We start from the raw sequence: 22,857 nt of genomic DNA, 5'->3' as shown, positions 1-22,857 counted from the left end.
TAAATATATTTTATTGATTTTTTACAGAGAGGAAGGGAGAGAGATAGAGAGTTAGAAACATCGATGAGAGAGAAACATCGACCAGCTGCCTCCTGCACATCTCCCACTGGGGATGTGCCCGCAACCCAGGTACATGCCCTTGACCGGAATCGAACCTGGGACCTTTCAGTCCGCAGGCCGACGCTCTATCCACTGAGCCAAACCGGTTTCGGCAGCAATTATATTTTTTGTTTTGTAATTTTCACATCTGCTTTCTGTTTTTCAATACATGGGCTAGATTTTCTTTGCTTTTATCTTCCATGTTTCAGAAGCTTCTGTTCGCATTATAGTGTATTTACCATTAAGTTACTCTAAGCCTTTTTTAGCTTATATTTCTCTAATTATGAAACTCATGAGCAAAATGGTCTCTTTGGAGTCCTTCTCCTATGTAAAACCAGGAGTTTAGCATCCATTTTTTTTAACTCATCTAATTCTTTGGCTCTGTTAAAGAAATTTAGATTTTTATATTTAATTACTGTTATTATAGTATCTATTTTTGTATTATATGTCTATGTATGTTTGCTTTCAAAATGAATTTTTGCATCTTTTATAACAACTATTTAACTTAGCTCTCTTTCCACAGGTTCTGGTGGCCCTGCTCAGCCATGTCTGTCATGACCTCAACTATGAAGTTTGCCCTGGTTCTAGAAGGATGACATTGACTGCAAGGACTAACTTCTAGAAGGGCACCTGGCACATGCACCACTCGAACCTCACACATCGGAGAATGTCTCCCTGTGGTCCATTGTTTCTGGGACTGAACACTGCTGAGGAGTCAAGGTGGCCTGGATTTTGCACCTTTGTGGAAAATATGCTTTTTTTCTGGCCTAGATACTTGTACATTCAAAACTTTTTATGTTTGTATTTCAAAACTTTTGCCAAAATGTGTCTATATATGACTCTCTTTTCACCGATTCTGCTAGAATGTGGAAAGGCCAGCTAGTCTGCACAGGTAGCCTGCACATTCCTTATGAAATGTTGATTTTATAGTTCCATCATGGTTGAAGATTGGCAATTTTGTCGGCTCCAACCTAGTAGTTCTCTCTTGAGCCCATTTAAGTTTGTCTCCAACTTTTTAAAAATAAATTTCTTATTTGAGAATAGTTTCAGATTTACAGAAAAACCACAAAGATAGTACAGAAAATTCCCATATGTCCCTCACACAGTTTCCCCTATTTTTAACATCGTATGTTAGTATGGTACATTTGTTACAATTAATGAGACAAGACTGACTCCTTATTATTAGCTAAAGCCCATACTGTATTCAGACCTCCTTAGTTCTTTTTTCTAATGTCCTTTTTCTACTTCTGAATCTCACCCAGGACACCACATTTAGTTGTCAGGTCTCCATAGACTCCTTTTAAACTTAGACATTTCTTTTTTTTAAAATCCTCACCTGAGGATATTTTTCCATTGGTTTTTAGAGAGAGTGGAAGGGACGGGGAGAGAAAGAAAGAGAGAAACATTGATATGAGAGGACACATTGATTGGTTGCCTCCTGCACGGGGCCCGACTAGGGCTGGGAATTGAGCCTGCAACCGAGATAAGTGCCCTTGACTGGAATTGAACCCTGAACCCTTCAGTCCATGGGCAGATGCTCTACCATTGAGCCAAACCGGCTAGGGTGACATTCCTTATTTTTAAAGACCGAGATGGTGTTGAGGAGTATTGGTCAGATATTTTGTAGAATGGCCTCCAAACAGAATTTGCCTGATGTTTTTCTCATGGTTAAATTGAGGTTATGGATTTGGGGAGGAAGATCATAGAGGTAAAATGCCCTTTCGTCACATCACTCAAAGGGTACATTCTATCAATAGGACTTATCACAGCTGATGCTGACCTTGATCACCTGTCTGAGGTAGTGTTTGTCAGGTTTTCTACTGTAGAGTTATTCTCCCCACTCCCCACCCCCTTCATACTGTACTCTTTAGAAGGAAGTCAATTAATAAGTGGGTAGTTCTGCTCCACCTCTGTGAGTGTGACTATCTACATAAATTATTTGGAATTCTTCAGCATAGGAGATTTGTCTATTCTCTCCCATTTACTTATTCAATCATTCATATCAATATGGACTCACGGATATTTATTTTATACTTTGAGTTGTAATCCAACACTTTTATTTTCTTGCTCTAATGTTCCAGCTGTGGCCACGAGGAGCTCTTTCAGTGGCTGCTCTACCGCTCTGACCCAGCCCATCTGTGTGTGGAGGTGTTCTGAGCACTCCTTGTTTTCTGGCACTGCAAGACATTCCAGGACCTAGTTCCTGTCTCAGTCCTCGAATCAGCTATTTCTCCAGGGAACCCTGGTTCCTTTTCCTTGAAAATGGTATTAGAAACCAAGAGCTGGGTGCTAGGTATGCTTGTTATTGTTTTTAAAATTTTGATTCTGTTTCATTTGTCCTGATTTTCCCTTAGGATCTCCCTTCTCCAGCATCCATAACTGCTACCTTCCCTCTCATTAGATTGATTTCTTTGACCATTTCCTCTGAATCTCAAGTTTGTGCTCCATATTATTGATTTTTATTTTCCTTGGCATTAACTCTGCTCTCTACTACCTTGAATGCAGATTTTAATTCTGTAATTTTCTATTTAGTTTTCTTCCCTGTCCTCTGTACTTCCTTCTCTATCTTATCCCACAGTGAACCAGAGGTTTGCTTTTTCTCAGAGCTTTCCAGAAGTTACGTTTCTTTGTTCTTGAGTATTTTACTCTTGTGTTTTGTTGGCTTTGTCTGTCCAGACTTGATATTTCACTTATATACACTCAACAAATTTATTGAGAAAATTAGATTTGGTTCTAGGTGATGGGGGGAATAAAATAGTGACCATGACAGACAGAAACAGCTATCTCCAAGAGCTTACATCCTAGTGGGAGGAGACAGGTGAAAAAACAACTAGGTAAAATGAATAGTAGGTCAGATGTTGTTAATGGTTGAATTGTGTCCCCCCAAAATGTTGAAATCCTAACCCCCCAAACCTCAGAATGTGACCTCATTTCAAAACAGGGTCATTGTAGGTGTAATGAGCTAAGATGAGGTCATGCTGGATTGAGAGCCAACATGACTAGTGTCCTAATACACAGATGATGTGAAGAGGAAGGGGGATAAAGCCATTTGAGGCAGAGATTGCAAGCCAAGGGACACCAAAGGTCACTGGCGACACCAGAAGCTCAAAGGCATAGAAGAACCCCAGAGCCTTCTAGACAGCATGGCTTTGACCTGAGACTTTTAGCCTTCAGAATGTGAAAGAATAAATTCCTGTTGTTTTAAGGCACCCAGTTTGTAGTACTTTGTTAAGGCAGCCCCAGGAAATATACAGATGCCCATCAGTGCAATGGAGAAAGAAATTAGCAGACAAGGGGAAAGGGAGTGAGAGGGGCAAATACTTAAATTTTAACTGAAATAATTGGAGAAGGGAAAAGTCTGGGAAAAGGGGGCTACTCAGCAAAGAAGAGAAGAAGGCATGAGAAGGAGCCCTGCAGGTTCTAGGGGAAGAGTGCTTCACGCAGCAGAAACTCTTTGCAACAGATTGAGCATGCTGTCCTTGGCTCTGCCCTCCCAGGCTTACATGACATTAAAATCCTTTCTCAGAACCACAGCTGTGTGGGGTGGAGGAGAAGGCTGGGTCCTGGTGTTGCCCAGATCCAAGTTTGAATTCCAATTTCCCTCTTTCCAGCTGGGTGACTCGGGTTGAGCTCCTTAACCTCTTTGAGCCTCAAGTTCCCCATTTGTGAAATGGAGATACAAAATCCCCTCTGTCCAAGGCTCCGGGGAGAACTAAATGAGTAAGTGAAGGTGTAGGGCTGTGCATGGGGACTTGGCCCTTGGTTAGTGCACACGAAAGGTCGGCTGCTATTTTCATCATTGTTAACATCAGTCTCGCTTCTGTTGTAGTTAGTTGGTTGATGAGCAAAGCACCCAGTTCCATTCCAATTTCCTGTAGACTTTTAACTAGTGCTTCTGCTCTATGCACAAAGGCTCTTTAAACTTTAAAGCCTGCAGAACTCTGCAGGGCTTCTAAGGTACAAGGAGCTATTTCAAGTGTCCACCCTGGGGAGACACTGTGTGTGGCAGGAGAATGTCAGTTCAGTACCAGGCCCTTCCCTCCACCCCTGACCCACCCCAGGGGTTCGCTCCCTGCAGAGTGGGCACTCCCCCCCTCTGGGTCTCCAGGCCTCACACAGCCCGGCTCAACCCTCAGACCACACAGCCTGCTGGGGAAGAGCTTGGGCAGATCCAGCCCCAACCATCTGTGCTGCCAGCAGGCCCTCCCTAGCTACTGTTTCCTCATCTGCAGAGGCTCCCCGGGCTGAAATGTCACATGTAGATGCAGTGTTTGCTTCTGAACAGGGAACAAAGAAATGGTGCTCTGCTTCCTTTACCCCTCACTTCTCAGCTTCTGTATGCCATCTGTGAACTGAGAGCTTTGAAAGATGAGCGCTCTAAACTGCCACCTGCTCTAACTAGTGTAACCTGGGACCCGCCCAAGAGAGAGGGGATATGTCATGTCTGGGTCTCCATGACAATGACTTTCAATGTGGGCATGAGGAAGTGGAAGAGAGTGAAAGAGGAAAGTGACAGCTGTAACCATGTCTGTATCTGCTTTAAATCCCTAGCAGCTCCCACTGCTCTCAGGATAAAAGACCAAAGTTCTTAGCTAGGCATTCAAGGCTCATGGAAACTGGCTCTAAACTGTTTCTAGCCTCAGCAAATTTCCTGTCCCACCTGATATGCCAGCCTCCTGGAATTCATACTGATTCCAAGCGTCAAGTGAGCACAGCTGACTGGCCCTCTGTCTTCAGCCCTCCTTCCCTGCTGGGCTCTTGTAGGCCCCCATCCTGCTCATTGTCCATGGCCAGCTCAAATGCTGTCCCTTCCCTGGAGCCTTGTTGGAACCCTCTCCCTGGGTGGGGCCAGTCCCTTCCTCCCTTGTTCCCAGGTGCCTGTGTTCCTGATTCCCCTGAGAGGTACCTGCTTCTTCAACAGGTGCAAGCCACCTGGGGACAAGGGCAGGCCTGATGGTAAACCTAAGCCCAGGAGGGGATCTGGCGCAAACAAGGTATTTGAGAGTTTGCAGAATGAATGGACAGATGACACTCAGAGATCACTTACAACTGGGCAAACTTCCAGTTGGCCCTTTCTGTTCCTGGAGTGAGTGTCACAGAAGAGGGTCAGGGGCCTAGGTTTTCTGTCCCACCAGTATACTTCCTTGCTGTGGTTCTGGGCAAGAGAGTTCCTCTCTCTGAGATGCTTTGCATTGGAGAGGATGCTAACTTATGCCCTGCTTGCCTCTGAGGCTGGGTTAACAGACATACAATCACTGAGTACGCTCTACATGGCCATGCAGCTGGCGCTGAGACCTCTGGCCAGTGCTGGAAAGCCAAGGGAAGCCAGCTCCTGGGAGCTTCTCCCCATGTCTGAGGTGCCAAGGGTGAAATGAAACAGCCCGAACTCCAAGATCCTTCACAGTCAGGGGATTTGGGAACCCCAGGAGCGTGGCATTGGTTCTGTCCTTCAGGCCGTGGCCACTGCACCTACCTTAAGCTTCTTGACACTGGTGCAGGGGTCATTGGAGAAGCTCTCGGTGTCTGAAATCTCAATGTCCTCACCATACAGAACCCCGGTCAGGTCATTCCTCACCTGTCAGAGAGAAAAAGTAGAGGGTGGGTGTGCTGGTGGCCACTGAAAGGGCTGGTTCAGAGAGGTCGTCCAGTGAGTGAGGCGACTTTCTCCACTAACATCGGAAAGGAGTGATTTTTATCTTTATTATAAACTATAGCACCTTGTGGGTCCTGGCACACAGGCACGAGGAGGCCAGACAGGGAAGGGCCTTACTCAAGTTTCCCAGGAATTTTCTGGAAAAATCAAGAGGAGCATCCAAGTCTCTGGACTTCATGCTGGTGTTTTCCAGTGTGATACTGACTCCAAACCAGACTATTCAAGTACATCCCAACAGTATTTATATTTTGTATTAATTATTTGTAATCTTACTTAACTTATAGGGTGAAGAAATAGCCAAGACATTCAAACGGACAATGCAGAATGGAGTAAGTGGGTATGGAACCAGCCTGTAGTGTTAAACATAACTACATGTCTGCTGACACTCAGATGACTAACATCGATGTGCTTGAAAGGCAGAGGGCTGCCAACTCCAGTGTTCACCAGGACCAACAAGGAAAGAAATTACAGAGTGGTAGGGACTGTAGCAAACTGGCAACCACATGTCTAAGGTGGCAGCTCCCATCATGCCATGCCAGAATGTTAGTCCAGAGTCACCAGAATCAGAAATCTAGATTTTTTAAAATATAAGATCCCCATATTTTAAAATATTGATTCTATTTTGAATTTTTAAAAAGTTAGGACCAAACCAAAGAAATCTGCAGTCTGTATCTGGCCTTAGGGGTTGGGGGAGCAAGGATTGGGGAGTTACTGTTTAATGGACATAGTTTCTGTTTGGGAAGATAAAGAGTTCTGGAGATGGCTGGTGGTGCTGGTCGTACAACAATGTGAATGTACTAAACACCATTGCACTGCACACTTCAAAATTATTATAATGGTAAATTTTATGTTATGTATATTTTACCACAATACAAAAGCACTTCTTGTTTCAAAAGTTGGTAGCCCAGCTGGTATGGCTCAGTGGTTAAGCATCAACCCATGAACTAAGAGGTCACTTGTTGGACCCAGTCAGGGCACTTGCCTGGGGTTGTGGCTCGATCCCCAGTAGGGGGCCTGCAGGGGATCAATGATTCTCTCTCATCATTGCTGTTTCTATCCCTCTTTCTCTCCTCTTCTCTCTCTCTCTCAAATCAATAAAATATATATACTTTAAAATGATAATTATTCCAATGTACATATAAAAGTGTTTTGAATAATTTGGTCCTGAATATCGCAAGATGGTCACTGGGCAGCCACCATTACAGAAGGGGAACAAAGGGGCTTCAATGGGAACTGCTGTATTTTATTTCTTTAAAAGAAATATTACACAAACAGGGAAAAATGTGAACATTTTAAAATTCTGGGTGGCAAGCCCATAGGTGGTTGTGAATCTGTGCTTTTCTGAATGCCTGAAATACTTTGTAGTAAATGTTTTGTACTGAGAATGAAACTGACACAGTCAGGGTGAAGCTTGTCCACCCTTCGTTTTTACTTCCATTTGATAGGAGAGTGGGAACTAGTTGTATGAAAAAAAATGTTGACTTTGCTAGTATAGTTCTGCTGCCTCAATTTCTTGCTGGATGCAGGGGAGGGGGCATGATCTGCTTTGTGTGTCGTGAGGGTGTTGTGCAACAACAACAATTAAACATAGAAAATGTGCAAACACGCCCCTGCTGGAAGGCAGTGCAGCTGGATGCACACACGGCTGGGCTTGCAGTGACAGGCCCCGGCTCTCCACTTGCATGCCACCCAAATTTAGGGAACTTCTCCTGCTCTCAGGTCTTTTCATCTCTAAAATGGGGGCACTACAGCATGTAGCTCACAGGGTTGTTTCAGGGCCTAGTGAAAATACTGAGTATGTGGAATGGCTTTGTAAATCCTAAGGCTCTTTACACTGCCTAAAAGCTGGAATGAGCATTTCCAGGCTTAAGGCATGGCATCAAGGTAGTCAGTGGCTTGGGTATCTATCTTTGTGTAAGTGTGTGCTTGAAAGCTGTATGTAATTATGGCAGATAAAATATTTTAGAGGTGGTCAGAACTCAAAACAAATAAAACCAAAACACTCTGCCTCTCACTCTGCCCCTGATTTCATAAATGAGGAAGCTGAGTTGTGACCCCCAGCCAGCGCTCTCTGCATGCTCCCAGGCTGGCTTTTCTGGATCCTGCCAGATGTGGATGGTTCCTGAGGCCTGATGAGTCAGAACAGGTCAGAACAGCTGGTTGGTGCAATCAGCCCTCACTGCCCATAATTTCAGCACCAAGAAGTCTGTGCTCAGCTTGAGTATTTAATCTAATAGACTTTTTAAGGGAAAGCAAATGGAGGAAACCAGTAATAAATGGTATTTTAAAATAACCAAAGCACGGAAAAGAAATAATGTAATTGATCTATCTCACAAGGAAAAGTATCCACACCCTCACATGTGGCTAGAAGGGTCATTCAGTTCACTGGGCAAAGACTTACTTAGCAAATTTGAAAAATCACCATTTTTTCCTTCTGGACCTGCAGGTATGTCGTGTTTAACAGAGTCAATGTCTTTTGGCAGTTTGTTATGAGCTGCATTTCTGCAAAGAGAATCCTATTTTTTATTCAATTCCATTATAAAAGCAGAAAAGTGTTCTGGGAAAGGAATAACCCTTCATTCTCAAGAAAACAAAATATACACACACTCAAGTATAGAGAGGGTCCCACTGCATATTAGACCCAAGGAGGGAGCACCCAGGAGTCTGATTTGCCAAAAGGCCCTGGCCACCCCGGGAGGGAGGAGAAGAGATGAGATGGGCACTGATGGGAGGGGACAGAGAAGAAGGCTGCCCCATCCATCACCTGGAAGGGAGGATTGGATGGCCACTGTTTCAAGGAAGGCCATGAGCTGGGCCCCCCGTGATAATAGAAAGGGGACAGGGAAGGGTTGAGTCCTTAAAGGCAAGGGCTTTGGGGTCAGTTCACAGAGCTAAGGTCACCTAAGAAAGAACTCCCCTTGCTTTCAGAGCACAACTCTGGGCTCCACATGGAATCAAATTCCTAAGGAGCCAAAGTCACTTGGCACCACAGAGAAGAACAGGTGTGTCAGAGGCAATAGATGTTGACTTTCCCCCTCAAGAACTGGTATGAATTCTCTAAAGAGGATATATGAATGGCCAATAGACATATGAAAAGATGCTCAGTGTCATTATTAATCAGAGAAATGCAAATTAAAACCACGAGATATCACTTTATACCTGTCAAAATGGCTATCATAGTAACAACAAGTATTGGTGAGGATATAAAAAAAATGGAGATTGGTAAAGCCACTGTGGAAAACAGTATGGAGGTTACTTAAAAAATTAAGAATGGAACTGCCTTATGACCCAGTGATTCCACTTCTGGGTATATATCTAAAAAACCCAACACTAATTTGAAAGAATATATGCACCCCTATGTTCAATGCAGCATTATTTATAATAGCCAAGCTATGGAAGCAACCCAAATGCCCATCAATAGACAAGTGGATAAAAAAGCTGTAGTACATATATACAATGGAATATTACTCAGCCATAAAAAGAACGAAATCTTACCATTTGCAATAGCATGGATGGACCTAGAGGGTACAATGCTAAGTGAAATAAGTCTGCCAGAAAAGACAAATACTACATGATCTCATTTATATGTGAAGTCTAAAGCACAATATAAACAAAACAGAAACAGACTCATAGATACAGGGAAGAGACTGATTGTTGCCAGAGGAGAGGGGAGTTAGGGGATTGGGTGACAAAGGTGAATCTGGTTTATCAGGGAGAGTGACAAAGTGGCTCAGGAGGGCAGCTGAGGAGTGTAAAGGTCACAAGGAGTGACACCAATGACTCCTCAGGCCTCCCCAGCAGCATCGGGAGTCAAAGATTCAAATCCAAAAATTTTAACCAAGGATTTTAACAGTTGAACACAGTCTTCTAGGGAAACCCAACATCTTTTTTTTTTTTTAAATATATTTTATTGATTTTTCACAGAGAGGAAGGGAGAGAGATAGAGAGTTAGAAACATCGATGAGAGAGAAACATCGATCAGCTGCCTCCTGCACATCTCCCACTGGGGATGTGCCCGCAACCCAGATACATGCCCCTGACCGGAACCGAACCTGGGACCTTTCAGTCCGCAGGCCGACGCTCTATCCACTGAGCCAAACCGGTTTCGGCAAGGAAACCCAACATCTTAAAAGAAGTCAAGAGCCAGGAAGAATCAATGGCTTTTGTGGGAAAGCCCAGAACCGTGAAGACAGTCCTGCTCAGGGTGAGCAGGGAGAAAAATGTCATCAGGTCAGATCAGCTATCTGAACAGCAGGTCCTGTGGGTCTGCAGACAACTTCCCAATCAGTTGGCTCACTGGGCCATGGGAAAAGGGGTGAAAGGGACTTGTCACTTCAATAAAGCCATCACAATGGCCTCAAGCCTCCAGCTGACTGAGCACACAGCTTCCATCCACACACTAGGCGTCAGGCAAACAGAGCTGGTTTTCATCCATCCTGTGAGATGTAGGTGGAGAAGTGGGCAGGTTGGAGAAGGAAAAGGAGATGAGAGAAAAAGATGGGATGCTAATGCAATTGAGAAAGGACAGATTATTTAGAAGAATTTTCTGGCTTAGCAAAACTCAGTCCATGTGACCCATTTTAAGTGTAATGTGGGTCCACCATGTTCCCTCAGGGAGGCTATCATCAGCTCGGAGTAGCCCACAGTGCCAGTCCACCTTCAAGGCCCCCTTCCTGCCCTGACACCTGCACCTTTCCACTAATCACACATCAACTGCCCAGATGATGCTTGGCACGCCCACTCTCTGGAAATCACCCAGTGACTGAGCTTATGAAAGAACTGCATTATGTGCCCCACTTCAAATAATTTCCCTGTGGGTCAGTCTGTTCTCTCCACCTACCCTTATCCCTGCTTCAGGGGCCCAGGACCATATCTGCATGTCCTGCTAGGCTCCTGTCCCCCTGCAACATTCTGCTGCCCACAGGTAGGGCCAATGAACTCTCTGCCCCCACAAATCTCCCGCCTTAGTCCTGAACACCCCCTGTCCTCCAGCAAGGAGCCTTCTCAGACCTCAGGCCCTCAGTCTGGGCTCCTGCTTCATTTCCAGGGCTGGAATTCCATCTCATGCCCAGTCACTGCCTGGCCACTAGACTTGAGTCCTTTCTGGACAACTACCTAGTGCCTGGCCATCTCAGAATGGGGTCCTGTTTGTTCTTGTCAGTCTCTCTCTCTCATTCATTTATTCATTCATGCAATCATTCAGTCATGATATTGAAATTTCTTCTGCTTTAGGCAACATATGAGGTGGTAATGGGGCTCTGATCGATGAGCAAAACCATTTACTATCCTGGGTCTCTATCTAGTGGGAGTGAGAGACATTAATCAGGTGACCACCCTGGTTAGCCATCAAGACAAGGGCACTCAAGTTCAGGGGCATGTTTCTGGGAGAAGCTGTCATGGAGAGATCAGGAGGTAGGCAGGGAGAAGGCTTCCTGGTTGAGCAGCAGTGTGTACAAAGGTCCTATGGTGGGAGGGAGAGAGTGGGGAAACTAGAAAAGAGCTGGACTAGGCTAGAGCAGAATGTGGGCCAGGCAGGGGGAAGGCTGTTGGCATGAAATGGGAAAGAAGAGGAGGTGGGGAAGACCACGAGGGTCTCATAATTCAAGTGAGAGTCTGGTCTTGAGCTTAAGCACAGTAGGAAGCAGTTACAAAGTTTCGGGGGGGGGGGGATGGCATGATTAGAAATGTGTTTTAAAATGATGACCCTGGCTGCTGTAGGACCAATGAGGGGCCAGGGGCATGAGGGGAACAGGAAGGCCATGGAGGGGGCAACAGAATCATCCAGGTAAGAGATTCTGGAGGCTGGATAAGGAGATGGTGGTGGAGGTGGCAGGAAGTGGCCCACCTGAGGATACATTTGGGGCAATTAATAATCTGTATTAGTCATCAATTCCTGGGTAACAAATTACCCAAAATTTAGTGGCTTAAAACAAGAAAAATGTGTTTTACACATTTCTATGGGTTAGGAATGTGGGAGCCACTCAGCCGGGTGGTTCTGGCTCAGTGTTTTTCATGAGGCTGTGAAGATGTTAGCTGGGCTGCAGTCACCTGAAGCCATCTGGGCTGCACATTAGAATCACTGTTTCAAAAAAACACTGATACCCTGGCTGATTCTTATACCAAGTAGAATCTCTGGGCAGGACCCAGGCATTAGCTCTCCTGATGATTCCTGTGTGCTGCTAAAGTTGAGAACCACAAAATTTAGGGTCAGTAAATTTACCTCACCTAGAGGTAAAAGCAACAGAACTGCCAGGCTCACAGCTGGGTTCCAAGCTCACCTGAACGCCCCCAAGTCACCTACCCTCACCTTCTTCAGGTCCAGGGCACCATCTTCCTTCAACAGCCTGGACTCCTCCCCTGTCCTCTGCTGCCCCATCTAATAGTTACGTCTCATCTTTAATACCTGATCCTCTGCTCCTGCCCCCAGCACCACAAGCAGAGCCTGCCCACGTCAGAAGGGAGACTGGAGAGAGGGAAAGGAGGGAGAAAAGCATGAGAGTGAGAAAATGAGAAAGGGAGAAGAGAGATGCAGAGTATTATGACAGCTACAAGTTACCAGGTTCCTACCCCATGTCCCAGGCGGAAGCCTCTGACGGAGCAAGTGAAATGCACAGTGAAGGTCGTGGACAGTATCAGGGACCAGGGCACTTGGCTTCTGTGGCCAGTAGTTCCCAAGACAACTTCCCCAATGAGGCCACTGCCCCTGCTCAGGAATCATCCAGAAAGACAGAGATCCAGGAAAAGATGGGGAGAACCAGGTCTGCACCACATGCACTTTACAACTCTTTGAAAATTCTAATTAGGTTACTGAAATGAACTTGAGAGCAAAGCGAATTCCCAGGTCTCCTATGGAAGCCGAGGTAACCTACTTTGTCATTCAAATGCGCTCGCTATATATAGCCCTGGATTGTGCTGAAATGTCACTCCTCTTACCTGACTAAAGCGTGTAATTATAGATTTACTTCTATTCATTCATGAAATGTGTCTTTACTTGATTAAACAGTTCATTCAAGTAAAACCCATTAAAATATGGAACATGTTAAAATGTGGCTCGTTAGAGGCAGAGGGCATCACTGTCGTTAAATGCTAATTAGGATAAACAGGCATTTGAAACACTCAAATCTTTGAATAATTCAGGTCACTTTTACTGGGGCTGGAGCTCCCCAGAAACCGCCATTAATTTAAACTAATTAAAAAATTAGCCTGGAGAAGAGTAGACCAAGGCAGGAAGTGATGGTAGACTTCAAACAAGAAGGGCTGTCATATGGGAGAGAAGGCATCTGGCTCTTGGCACCCCGGTGGCAGAGGGGGGAACAACAGGTAGATGATTCAGGAAAGCAGAGTTTGGTCCAAAGCCAGAAAGAACTTTCTAAAGATGGAGAAGGCTGCTTTGGTGGCTAGTGAGCTCCCTGCATCAGAGAGATGTAAATAGAATCTGGTCAGGATGCTTGAGAGGAGATTCTTTAACCACCAATGCTTGTGGTTCCAAGAGAACAAGTGTTTTAAAATTCCACATGCCCCCATCCTTCGCCTTTTCGAATTTTATAGTTGCTAAAGCAATCTTCTGAAACTCCGAAGTTTTTCAAACACTTGGAGCATGGATTTAAATTCCTGTAGAAACATCTGTGTGTTTATATTTCCACCTTTCCAACCTGGTGAGTTTTCATTGAAGAAATTGTTCCTTCAGTTTAATGAAGCCATTTAGTTTTCAGATTTCTACAAATAATTGAGCTCTTAATAACCTGTAATCAAATTTTACTGTAAGTACAATTTTTTTAAAGGACAAGTACATAAATAACATGTATTAGATCTATTGTATATATGTGGTACTTGCACATGGGCAGTACCTGGGTCCATGTGAAGACCACACATACATGTGTGACACCTGCATGTTCACATTACAGAGCCAGCAGGTTGAATGGTGACCCCCCAAAAAAGGTATGTTAAAGTCCTATCAGAATCTGTGAATGTGACTGTATTTGGAAAAATAGTTTTTGCAGATGTTATTAATTTAAGAATCTCAAGATGAGATAGTCCTGGATTACCTGGGTGAGCCAATAATAAGTACTTATAAGAGAAATGAAGAGGGAGATTTGGGACATAGAAACATGAGGGGAAAGGCCATGTGAAGACAGGGACAGAGATTCGAGTGATGTGGCTACAAGCCAAGGAGCACCTGGAACCACCAGAAGCTGGAGGAGGCCTGGAAAGATTCTCCCCTCGAGCCTTTGGCGGGAGCATGGCCTGCTAATACCTAGATTTCGGATCTCTGGCCCCCAGAACTGTAAGAAATGAATTTCTGTTGATTTATGCCACCCAGTTTGTGGTGATTTATTACGGAAGCCCCAGGGAATGAATACTAAGACCTGACTGCTTGCTGATCCAAACCAGGATCCTGGCTTCCTGTCCTGTCCATACATCACATCTCAGGTGAGGCTTCCTAAAGGCACCCTGGCTTTCCTCTAATTGATGGCCACTTGTCCAGCTACTCATTTGTGGCTTTTCTCACTTCCCGAGAGTTACCCAGAGCAGGAAAACAGTGGAGGACCGGAGTGGCAATGTCATTCGATGTGGGGGCTCAGGTGGAGGCCTGCCAACCTCATGGGCCTCAGTGGAGGGCTCAGGAATCCAGGTCGCAACTTTGAGCTTGTTCGCAGAGCTAACCATGAGAACTGGGCTGTCACATCCATTCCCCAACTAACACAGTGGCCCCTTGAGGAAGTGTTTTGTTGGATTTCGGGGATCTGGCATTGTTCCTGGAATGCAGTAGGTACTTACAGCGATGAGATGAAGAAGAGAATGAACAAATGTACACTGAGGATGCACAGCATCTGTCCAGGCTGAGAGGCAGTGGGGTAAATATTCTGAGCCCAGGAGAGTTCATGCTCAATCTTGAGCCAGTCTTAGAGGAATGAGACAGATGCCCAGGGCTGGGCTGCATGTCTCTGCCTGAAGACATGGTTCACTGATGCAGGTGCTCTGTGGGCTCTGTGGGGATCCATGGAGTTCCCTGAGGACATTTCCCTTCCTTCTGACCCTGGCACAGGGATGTGAGGACCTGTGATCTGAGCCCTGTACGGCCACTCACATCAAGCCCTTATGACAGCTCCCACGTGCTAGTGGACCTTTAGCAGATTGGAAGGGGGACCTCGACAGGCAGAGATGGCCAGTGACAGACAGGCCCCCACACCCAGGACCCACCCAAGACATCTCTGTCTTCCCTTGCAGCCCTCTCTGCCATCATCCCATTATGGCAGTCCTTCAAGGGGAGAGCCTGCAGGCCATAGTCCCCTCTTTCCTGGCCCACCACGTCCTCCTCAGGGGCCACCTCCCAGAACCACACTGTAGGCCAGGAACACGCTGGAGCCGCCTGCATCGGGGAGGAACAGGTGACGTGAGAGCTAGGGCCCTCTGGCTCGCAAATCAGCCAGCCTTCCAATGTTAGAAGTTCCAAAGAATCGAGGAGGTGGGACCAGGCTCAGGCTCCCTTCTTGAAAAAGACACAAACCCCCGTTAGTCCCCCCAGCCGGCAGTCTTCTCTTTGCTTCGAATTTTTTTCAAGGAGCTCACCACTCTGCTGGCAGTCAGCAAAGTCAGGATACACTGGCTGTGGGGAATTAAATTAGCTATCAGAACCTCATTGCTTTTTTGTGACAAAGTGCCTTTTGCTTTAATTGAAGCAGACTCATGGGACCAAACCAATATTTACAGAAATATTTGGATATTAATAAAACAGGGATATTATCCAGTTAAGATGATGAATACAAACCTCTATAGGAAATCAGCCAGATGCAAAGTGCATCTCTGACACCAAAATAGAGGAGGACTATTAGAGAAATCACACCTGAGAGCCTCAAAGGGAGCAGAATGCAAAATCGCTCCCTGGCTAGCAGAGTCCATCCCTGCTCTTTGTCACCGCCAGAGGAATGGCTGAGGGGATGGGAGGTCCAGGGTGTGGAGACACCCCACCTGCACTTCCAGAGGAGCTGTCACCAAGACTAGGCCACCAGCTTGGCACATGGGCCTCAAGGAAAGGGCGAGTACCAGTGTGGGAAGCCACCAGGAAGTCAATTTTGGCTGCTTCAGAGGCAGAACTTTCTAATAAGAGAGTGATCCAAGGATGGACAGGCCTTCCCAGGTGGGGGTGAGCTCCCCATCTCTGTGGGTATGCAGGCAGAGGTGGGATTGCTACAGAAGGGATTCAAGCATCAGACAGAGGAGCAGAAGGGATTGCTGAAACCCCGAGGAAGGTCTCGGATTCTTGAACCTGTTCCCTAGTTACGAGGGCGCAGATGCTGAGGGCCACCCAGGCTCTCAACCCTGCAGAACAAGGACAGCTCCAGGCAGCTCCATAAGCGGGAGAAGCAGCGGGATCCAAGTGTCCACCTCTCCCTTCAAGGTGGAGCTAAACAATTCCTCGGAGGCCCTGGGGCATCACTGCCCTTTTAGGTGCAGCTTCCTTTTCAGTTCTACATTACAAAGCCGTCTGCTGTCTTTCGCTCTGGAGTTCTGCCTGAGGTCCTATAGCCCTAGCACTTAGAGCCCCCCTTTGCTGCACTGACTCCCTTCTTCCTCCAGGACTGCAGATTTGGGTGTGGGTGGATGGAGGAAGTGAAGGCCTAGGTATAAATTGCTTCCCAGGGCCCATCTTTCTTCCCCTCCTCCACTCTTCTTCACCGCCTCCTCCCACGCCTCACTCCAAGCCCCCAGGGAGCAAGCAGGCTGTAGGGGACATGGCAGAACCACTCTGGAGTGAACTGCATTCTCTCAACAATCTTATGAAGCAGATGCCAATATTGTCCCCATTTTACAGATGAGAGACCTAAAAGGTTACGTGACTTGCCTAAGGCTTTACAATTAGTAAGCCAGAGGACCAAGATTCAAACTCGTGTTTCTCTGTTTCCGGAATTCAGGAGGGTTAGGAGCAGGGAGAAGAGGGGAGGGGATTGGGGGCAGCACTGGCCTTGACCCAGGGTGGGTATCCGCAATGACAGACACGAGAAGGGCTTGTTTACTTGAGTGTCCCTCTCCCCCAGACTGGGAGGCCTGGAGGGTAGGGACTGTGTTGAGGGTCTGGGTACCCATGCAGGACCCCAAAAGCCACCAGCTGCAGCCCTTCCAGGAGCTTTTCCCAAATCCCTACAAAACAAGATAGGAACTGCCCGAAGACAGTGCCCAGCCTGTTCCTCAGTGTTCCAGTACCAGCACAGTGCCTGCACACAGCAGCTGATCAGCATTAGCTCAGTGCCCCTGGTCCTGCCCAAAGTAGTTCCTCTACGTCAGTGGTTCTCAACCTTCTGGCCCTTTAATACAGTTCCTCATGTTGTGATCCAACCATAAAATTATTTTCGTTGCTACTTCATAACTGTAATGTTGCTACTGTTATGAATCGTAATGTAAATATCTGATATGCAGGATGGTCTTAGGCGACCCCTGTGAAAGGGTCGTTCGACCGCCAAAGGGGTCGCGACCCACAGGTTGAGAACCGCTGCTCTACGTGAACTTCCTTCACTTCAACTCTCTGAATATGCCATCTGGTTCCTGCCAGGGCCTTAACTGATACAACAGGTATGTGTTTTAGGTAGAAGTCATCAAAGGGTACATGATTTTATATCCCAGTTTTTCCATCTCACATTTTATCATAATCCTTTATAATTGGTTTTTACCACCAACCACACACAAACGAATCACTTTAAGTTCCTGACCTCTGCTCTCCTGTTTTCAAGTTGTGTTCACTGTTTAAGCGCTACTGCAAAGAGCCCCACCTCCGTGAAGTCCCTCTGGATTTTCCAGTGACCTGTGCTCACCCCTGGACCCTTGCATTCTCTGCTCCTCCTTCCCAGGGCCACCTTTCTTGGCCCTGTTCTGGAGGAATTAGGAAGTTCTTTGGGTCAGCCACAACAGCACACAGCATGGCGTGAGGTCTTGGCCCTCTCGCAGGTGTCTAGGGGAGAATATCAAGGCCTCACAGACTGATGGAGAGGAGCTAAGCTGTCAATAGCTCCTCCAAGGTCAGGAAAGACAGTCTGCCCTTGCCCTGGCCTGAAGCTTGTGGAGCCAGCCCCAGCCTGTAGAGGTGCTGAGTCTGTGTCCTGGGAGGGAGCTGGCGAGTCAGGCAAGCCGGCCACGTCCTGGGATGGACATAGCATCAGAGTGCTGAGTGGGCCAACAGCCCAGGAGTAGGGCTTGAAGCTGTGCTAGCTAAGCAGTTTTTATAATGTATCTTCCTAGGAGCAGTACCCAGAGGTTCTGGGGAACAGGTGCTCACTCTGCCGAGTGCAAGGGGAATTTTCCAAAGAGGACCAGAATCTGGAGTCCCTGGGGTTGTGATTACTGTCATGGTTTATTAACCTGTCCATCTGCCCTGCTGCAGCTCCTGGAGGCCCTGAAGCCCTGTCTGAGTCCCTGTCATATTCCAGCATAATGGAATGGAATCCAGCTCAGCCAACACTGGCTAAATGAATGAATGAGACCTCAGGACATCCCATTCATTTGTCCGAGGTAAGTGTCACTTATACCTGCTGCCCAGCATTCTGAGGAGGCTTGAAAAGCAGCTGTGCTTCATCTGTATCAGAGGGTGTCAGAAAAGGTGAAGGGTTCTTAAACAAAAAGGCTGGAATGTTCCAGAAAGGAAGCCACAGAGCAAAAGTGGGGAAGGTTGCACATCTATGATAGTGAGAAAGGTAACAAAGACAACTCCGATTACTGAGCACCCTTCAGATACAGAGCCCCTCACACATGTCATCTCACTTCTCTTGACCACGGGTATAAAATCAAAATATATGATTATGAAATAAAAAGGACAAAAAAATATTATTATTGCCTGGCCGGTGTGGCTCAGTGGTTGAGCGTTGACCTATAAACCAGGAGGTCATGGCTCAATTCCCAATCAAGGCACATGCTCGGGTTGTGGGTTCCATCCCCAGTGTGGGGTGTGCAGGAGACAGCTGATCAATAATTCTCTCTCATCATTGATATTTCTATCTCTCTCTCCCTCTCTGAAATCAATAAAAATATATTTTACAAAATGTATATGATTATGACCAGTTCATGGGTCAGTAAAATGAGACTCAGAGATGCTGAGTGAGTTTCCTGAGGTCACACACAGGCAGCAAGCCGTGAGCTGGGGATTTAACTTCAGACCTACTGCTTTCCACAGCTCATGCTGTAAACTATGGGTCAACCTCTGTAAAGGACAGATAATAAATAATTTAGACTTTGCAGGCCACACAGTCTCTGTCACAACTACTTGACTCTGCCTTTACATTGCAAAAGCAGCCATGGACAATGTGCAAATGAATGACCATGACTGTGTTCCAGTAAAACAGGGGGCTGGATTTGGCTCATGGGCCCACAGGTGTAGACCCCTGCTTTAAACCCACAACAAGAGCCTGTGTTTCTATTTCCCGCGATGGGGGAGAGGAAAGAGGACAAACTGGAGTCAAGTGGCTCTAGAATGGGATGCTGGCTGTGCCCCCATTGGCTAGGCCACCTCAGGGGAGCAAGGAAACTCTCTAAGTGCTTTTTGCACTTACACATGGGGCAAAGCCACAACTTACCTTAAGGTTGTTAGAAAGAGTAAAATAAGCTAATACATGCTCAGGGTCTACTATGACTGAAGTTCAATGTATGGCAGGTTTATTATCAGAGGCAACAAAGTCAAAAAGGGGAGGTGGAGAAAACATGACATGAGGTTGGGAGAAGGGAGGCAAGTGCTGGCGGTGCCTAAACTGGAACTAAACTCCAATAGGTGTGTCTTCTCATGAAGATGGGTTACTTTGGGCTTTCTGTAGAAGAATGTTATTCCACACCCATAAAACCCCTGAAGGGAATTCACAGCACCGTGGTGGGAGGAATCTTCACTGTCCCCGGAAGGAGCAGATGTGTGGTGCTTGGTGACTCCCCACAGAGGGTAGGGAGGCAGCTGTTCACAGACTGGATATGGCAAATTGTATGACGTGCTGTCTTTCTGGGGCGGGCAGCCAAGCAGTGATGGGGGGGGGGGGTCCTGCAACCCCCTCCCCCACTGCCTGCTGCCCACGTCTGCTGATTCATGCAGGAGGGAGAGCCTGGGTGTGCCAGAAGAAATCCGAAATGGCTCTCTAGCGAAACCCAAGGCTTTGGAAGGAGACTGGGGACTTGGAGGCAGGGGGACAGTTTCTTCTCTGTTTCTACTTTCAAAGGTCATAATTTTGGCAAGGAAAGGAGGATGTGGGGAAATTCCATTAATATTGCTGAAGGTCAGGATGTGACTTACAATGCCAGAGGATGAGCCCCTGGCAAGGAGTGGCACTCACTGCTCCAAGACTGGCACCGCCATGTTTGCAGGGAGAATGACCCATCTATTCAAGAGGTACTAGATTGAAATTTGCATGGGAGAGAAAAAGTATCCAGGAAAAAGAATAAAACCAGATATGATAAGGGCAGCACATAATATGGGAGGCATTTAAAAGGAAATGCTCAGGAACTGTCATATCTCTGTACATCAAAGTTAACTCTGAAATAATGTTAACTCTGAAACTTTGGGGAAAGATGGGAAAGCTGAGCACAGATGTCCAACTCCCACCTAAGCTACCTCCTTCTGAAAGTGACAGAAAGGACCAAGGCAGTATAAAAATAGGGGGAATCTGCTTCGGCATGGGAACATAGGAAAGGGTGCCATCAATATGCCACCAACTTTGAGGAATTTCTGCAAGGTACAGTGCCAGTGAAACCAGATTGAACTGACTCACAGCTCTCCTTCCTGAGAAAGCAGTATGGTGCTGCAGGGAGGGCGGACATGCTCACAGGACCCACCTCACAGTCTCAGATGGAGAGTGAGTGAATGCTGGAGGAGAGGCTGGGCCACAGGAGGGGTGCAGAGCCCATTAGGGGGAGCCCACCTCTCATGTGCAGCCCACAGCCTTCTGGAGTAGCTGGGCCATTAGACCCAAGATCAAGCAAAGCCCAGCCAAGCCCACTTTCCCAGGACCAACTGGGGCAGCTCTGAGCCACAGCAGGCAGAGAACAGAGAGGCCAGGAGGAAAAGTGTACATCTGGACCAGCTGTGCCGATAAACTAGAGAAGAAATGCCCACAAAATGGGCCCCTAATGCCTTGGGCTGCTTGTCCCTAGCTAGTAATGTGAAACTTCATCACCCAATTTTCCAAGCTAATATCTGAGGTGAAGAATCCTAGCATCTAGGTAAAACAATGAGGGGACCAAGATAACTGACACATGCTATAAGCAAATACCAGACCAGGAAAGACCTAAAAGGCACATTAAACCTATGAAATTTTTCTGAAACATAAAGGAGGCAAACAAGAAGTGCATGCAGAGGAAGAACATCACCTCTAAAAAGATTTGCACTAGAACAAGAAGTCAATTGTAGTGTCTGTTTTGTACTTGAAGGAGTTTAAAGAAAACCCAGTCTCTAAGATGTAAGAAATGCGATATGTAATAAAAAGAGACTGAAACTAAAAGAAGCCGGCAGAGTTAAGATGCTAATGACAAGAAATGAATAATGTTATGAGAATTTTAAAAAGCATTAGAAACATTAAAGAGCAGAATTTAATTGTTGGAATCTGATGGATGTTATGGAGGACAGTGTTGAGATATTCTCTCAGAATAGAGAATAAGGACTAATATAAAAATGAACAGAGAGAAAATAATAATATGAAGAATAAACGACAGACTCTCTTGTGAATTACAGTTGACCCCTTAACAATGTGGGGATTAGGGGCACCAACCCACTGCTCAGTTGAAATCTGTATATAATTTTTGACTCCCTCAACACTTAACTACTAATAGCCTACTATTGACAGAAGCTTTACCAATAACATAAACAGTCAATTAACACATACTTTGTATGTTATATGTATTATATATTATATTCTTACAATAAATAAGCTAGAGAAGAGAAAATGTTATTAAGAAATCATAAGGAAGATAAAATATTTATTGAAAAATATCCATGTCTAAGTGGAGCACTGCAGTTCAAAACTATGTTGTTCAAGGTTCAAATGTAATGATATTTCTAAAAAGATATCAGAACAAAAGAGTAATAACTAAAGATATAATAGAAGAAAACTGCAATCTGAACATCCAATTCTTCAAATAAATATGCTAATCAGCTCAGCTGGTGTGGCTCAGTGGTTGAGTATCAACCCATGAACCAGAAGGTCACAGTTTGATTCCCAGTCAGGGCACATGTTGCAGTCTCAATCCCCCGTTAGGGGGCATATAGGAGGCAGCCAGCCAATGACTCTCTCTCATCATTGATGTTTGTATCCCTCTCTCACTCTTCTTTCCTCTCTCTGAAATCAATAAATAATATTTTTTTAAAATGCTAATCATATTTCAGACAAAATAGACAAACACCCAATAGGTACTGTATTTTCTTTATTAATTCCAAGGATTAAGAAAGAATCCTATATGGCCCTGACTGGTTTGCCTCGGTGGATAGAGCGTCGGCCTGCTGACTGAAAAGTCCCAGGTTCGATTCCAGTCAAGGGCATGTACCTTAGTTGTGGGCACATCCCCAGTAGGGGGTATGTAGGAGGCAGCTGATCGATGTTTTTCTCTCATCAATGTTTCTAACTCTCTATCCCTCTCCCTTCCTCTCTTTAAGAAATCAATAAAATATATATTAAAAAAAGAAAGAATCCTATAAGCATCTAGCTAGCACATGCAAAAAAAAAAAAAAGACAGCTACAAGGAATCAAATCAGATTGCTTCAGATTCATTACAACATTGATGAAATGTCTAGAGAGGTTTGAAAAATAATATTATGGTCATAGAAATCTATACTTTATAGGAAAAGCCACAGAGAAAAACTGTGATCTATGTAATAGCATGGAAGATATAAAACTCATATACCCTTCTTGAAAAATATTACTCAAAGATGTATTCATGCCATGGAGAGATAAATTAAAAGACACAACTCATGAAAGATTGTTATCAGAAATAGAAGCCCTATAAATTTGAATCTGAATCTTAAAATCATAGTTATTATAATCTAGTTTTAAAATAAAATCAATATCTCAAATAACAATTGAAAATTATTCACAATGTAAAAAATAAAGTTAAATAAAAACTCAAATTATAATAACACAAAATTAGAGGTG

The 22,857-nt window shown here is 45.5% G+C and overlaps 1 protein-coding gene across 1 annotated transcript in view; it reads right to left on the bottom strand.

Annotated features, from left to right (window-relative positions):
- Positions 1-22,857, bottom strand: part of GABBR2 (gamma-aminobutyric acid type B receptor subunit 2) — a 324,860-nt gene that overhangs the window by 141,200 nt on the left and 160,803 nt on the right. Inside the window, exon 5 of the mRNA XM_006096509.3 lies at positions 5,573-5,674. Within this exon, the coding sequence (XP_006096571.2) occupies positions 5,573-5,674 (102 nt within the window). The remainder of the gene's footprint in view (positions 1-5,572; positions 5,675-22,857) is intronic.

The sequence above is a fragment of the Myotis lucifugus genome, unplaced genomic scaffold, assembly GCF_000147115.1.
Source record: "Myotis lucifugus unplaced genomic scaffold, Myoluc2.0 scaffold_180, whole genome shotgun sequence".
In the NCBI taxonomy this organism is placed as follows: Eukaryota; Metazoa; Chordata; class Mammalia; order Chiroptera; family Vespertilionidae; genus Myotis; species Myotis lucifugus.
This window is presented reverse-complemented; position numbering and strand designations above follow the sequence as displayed.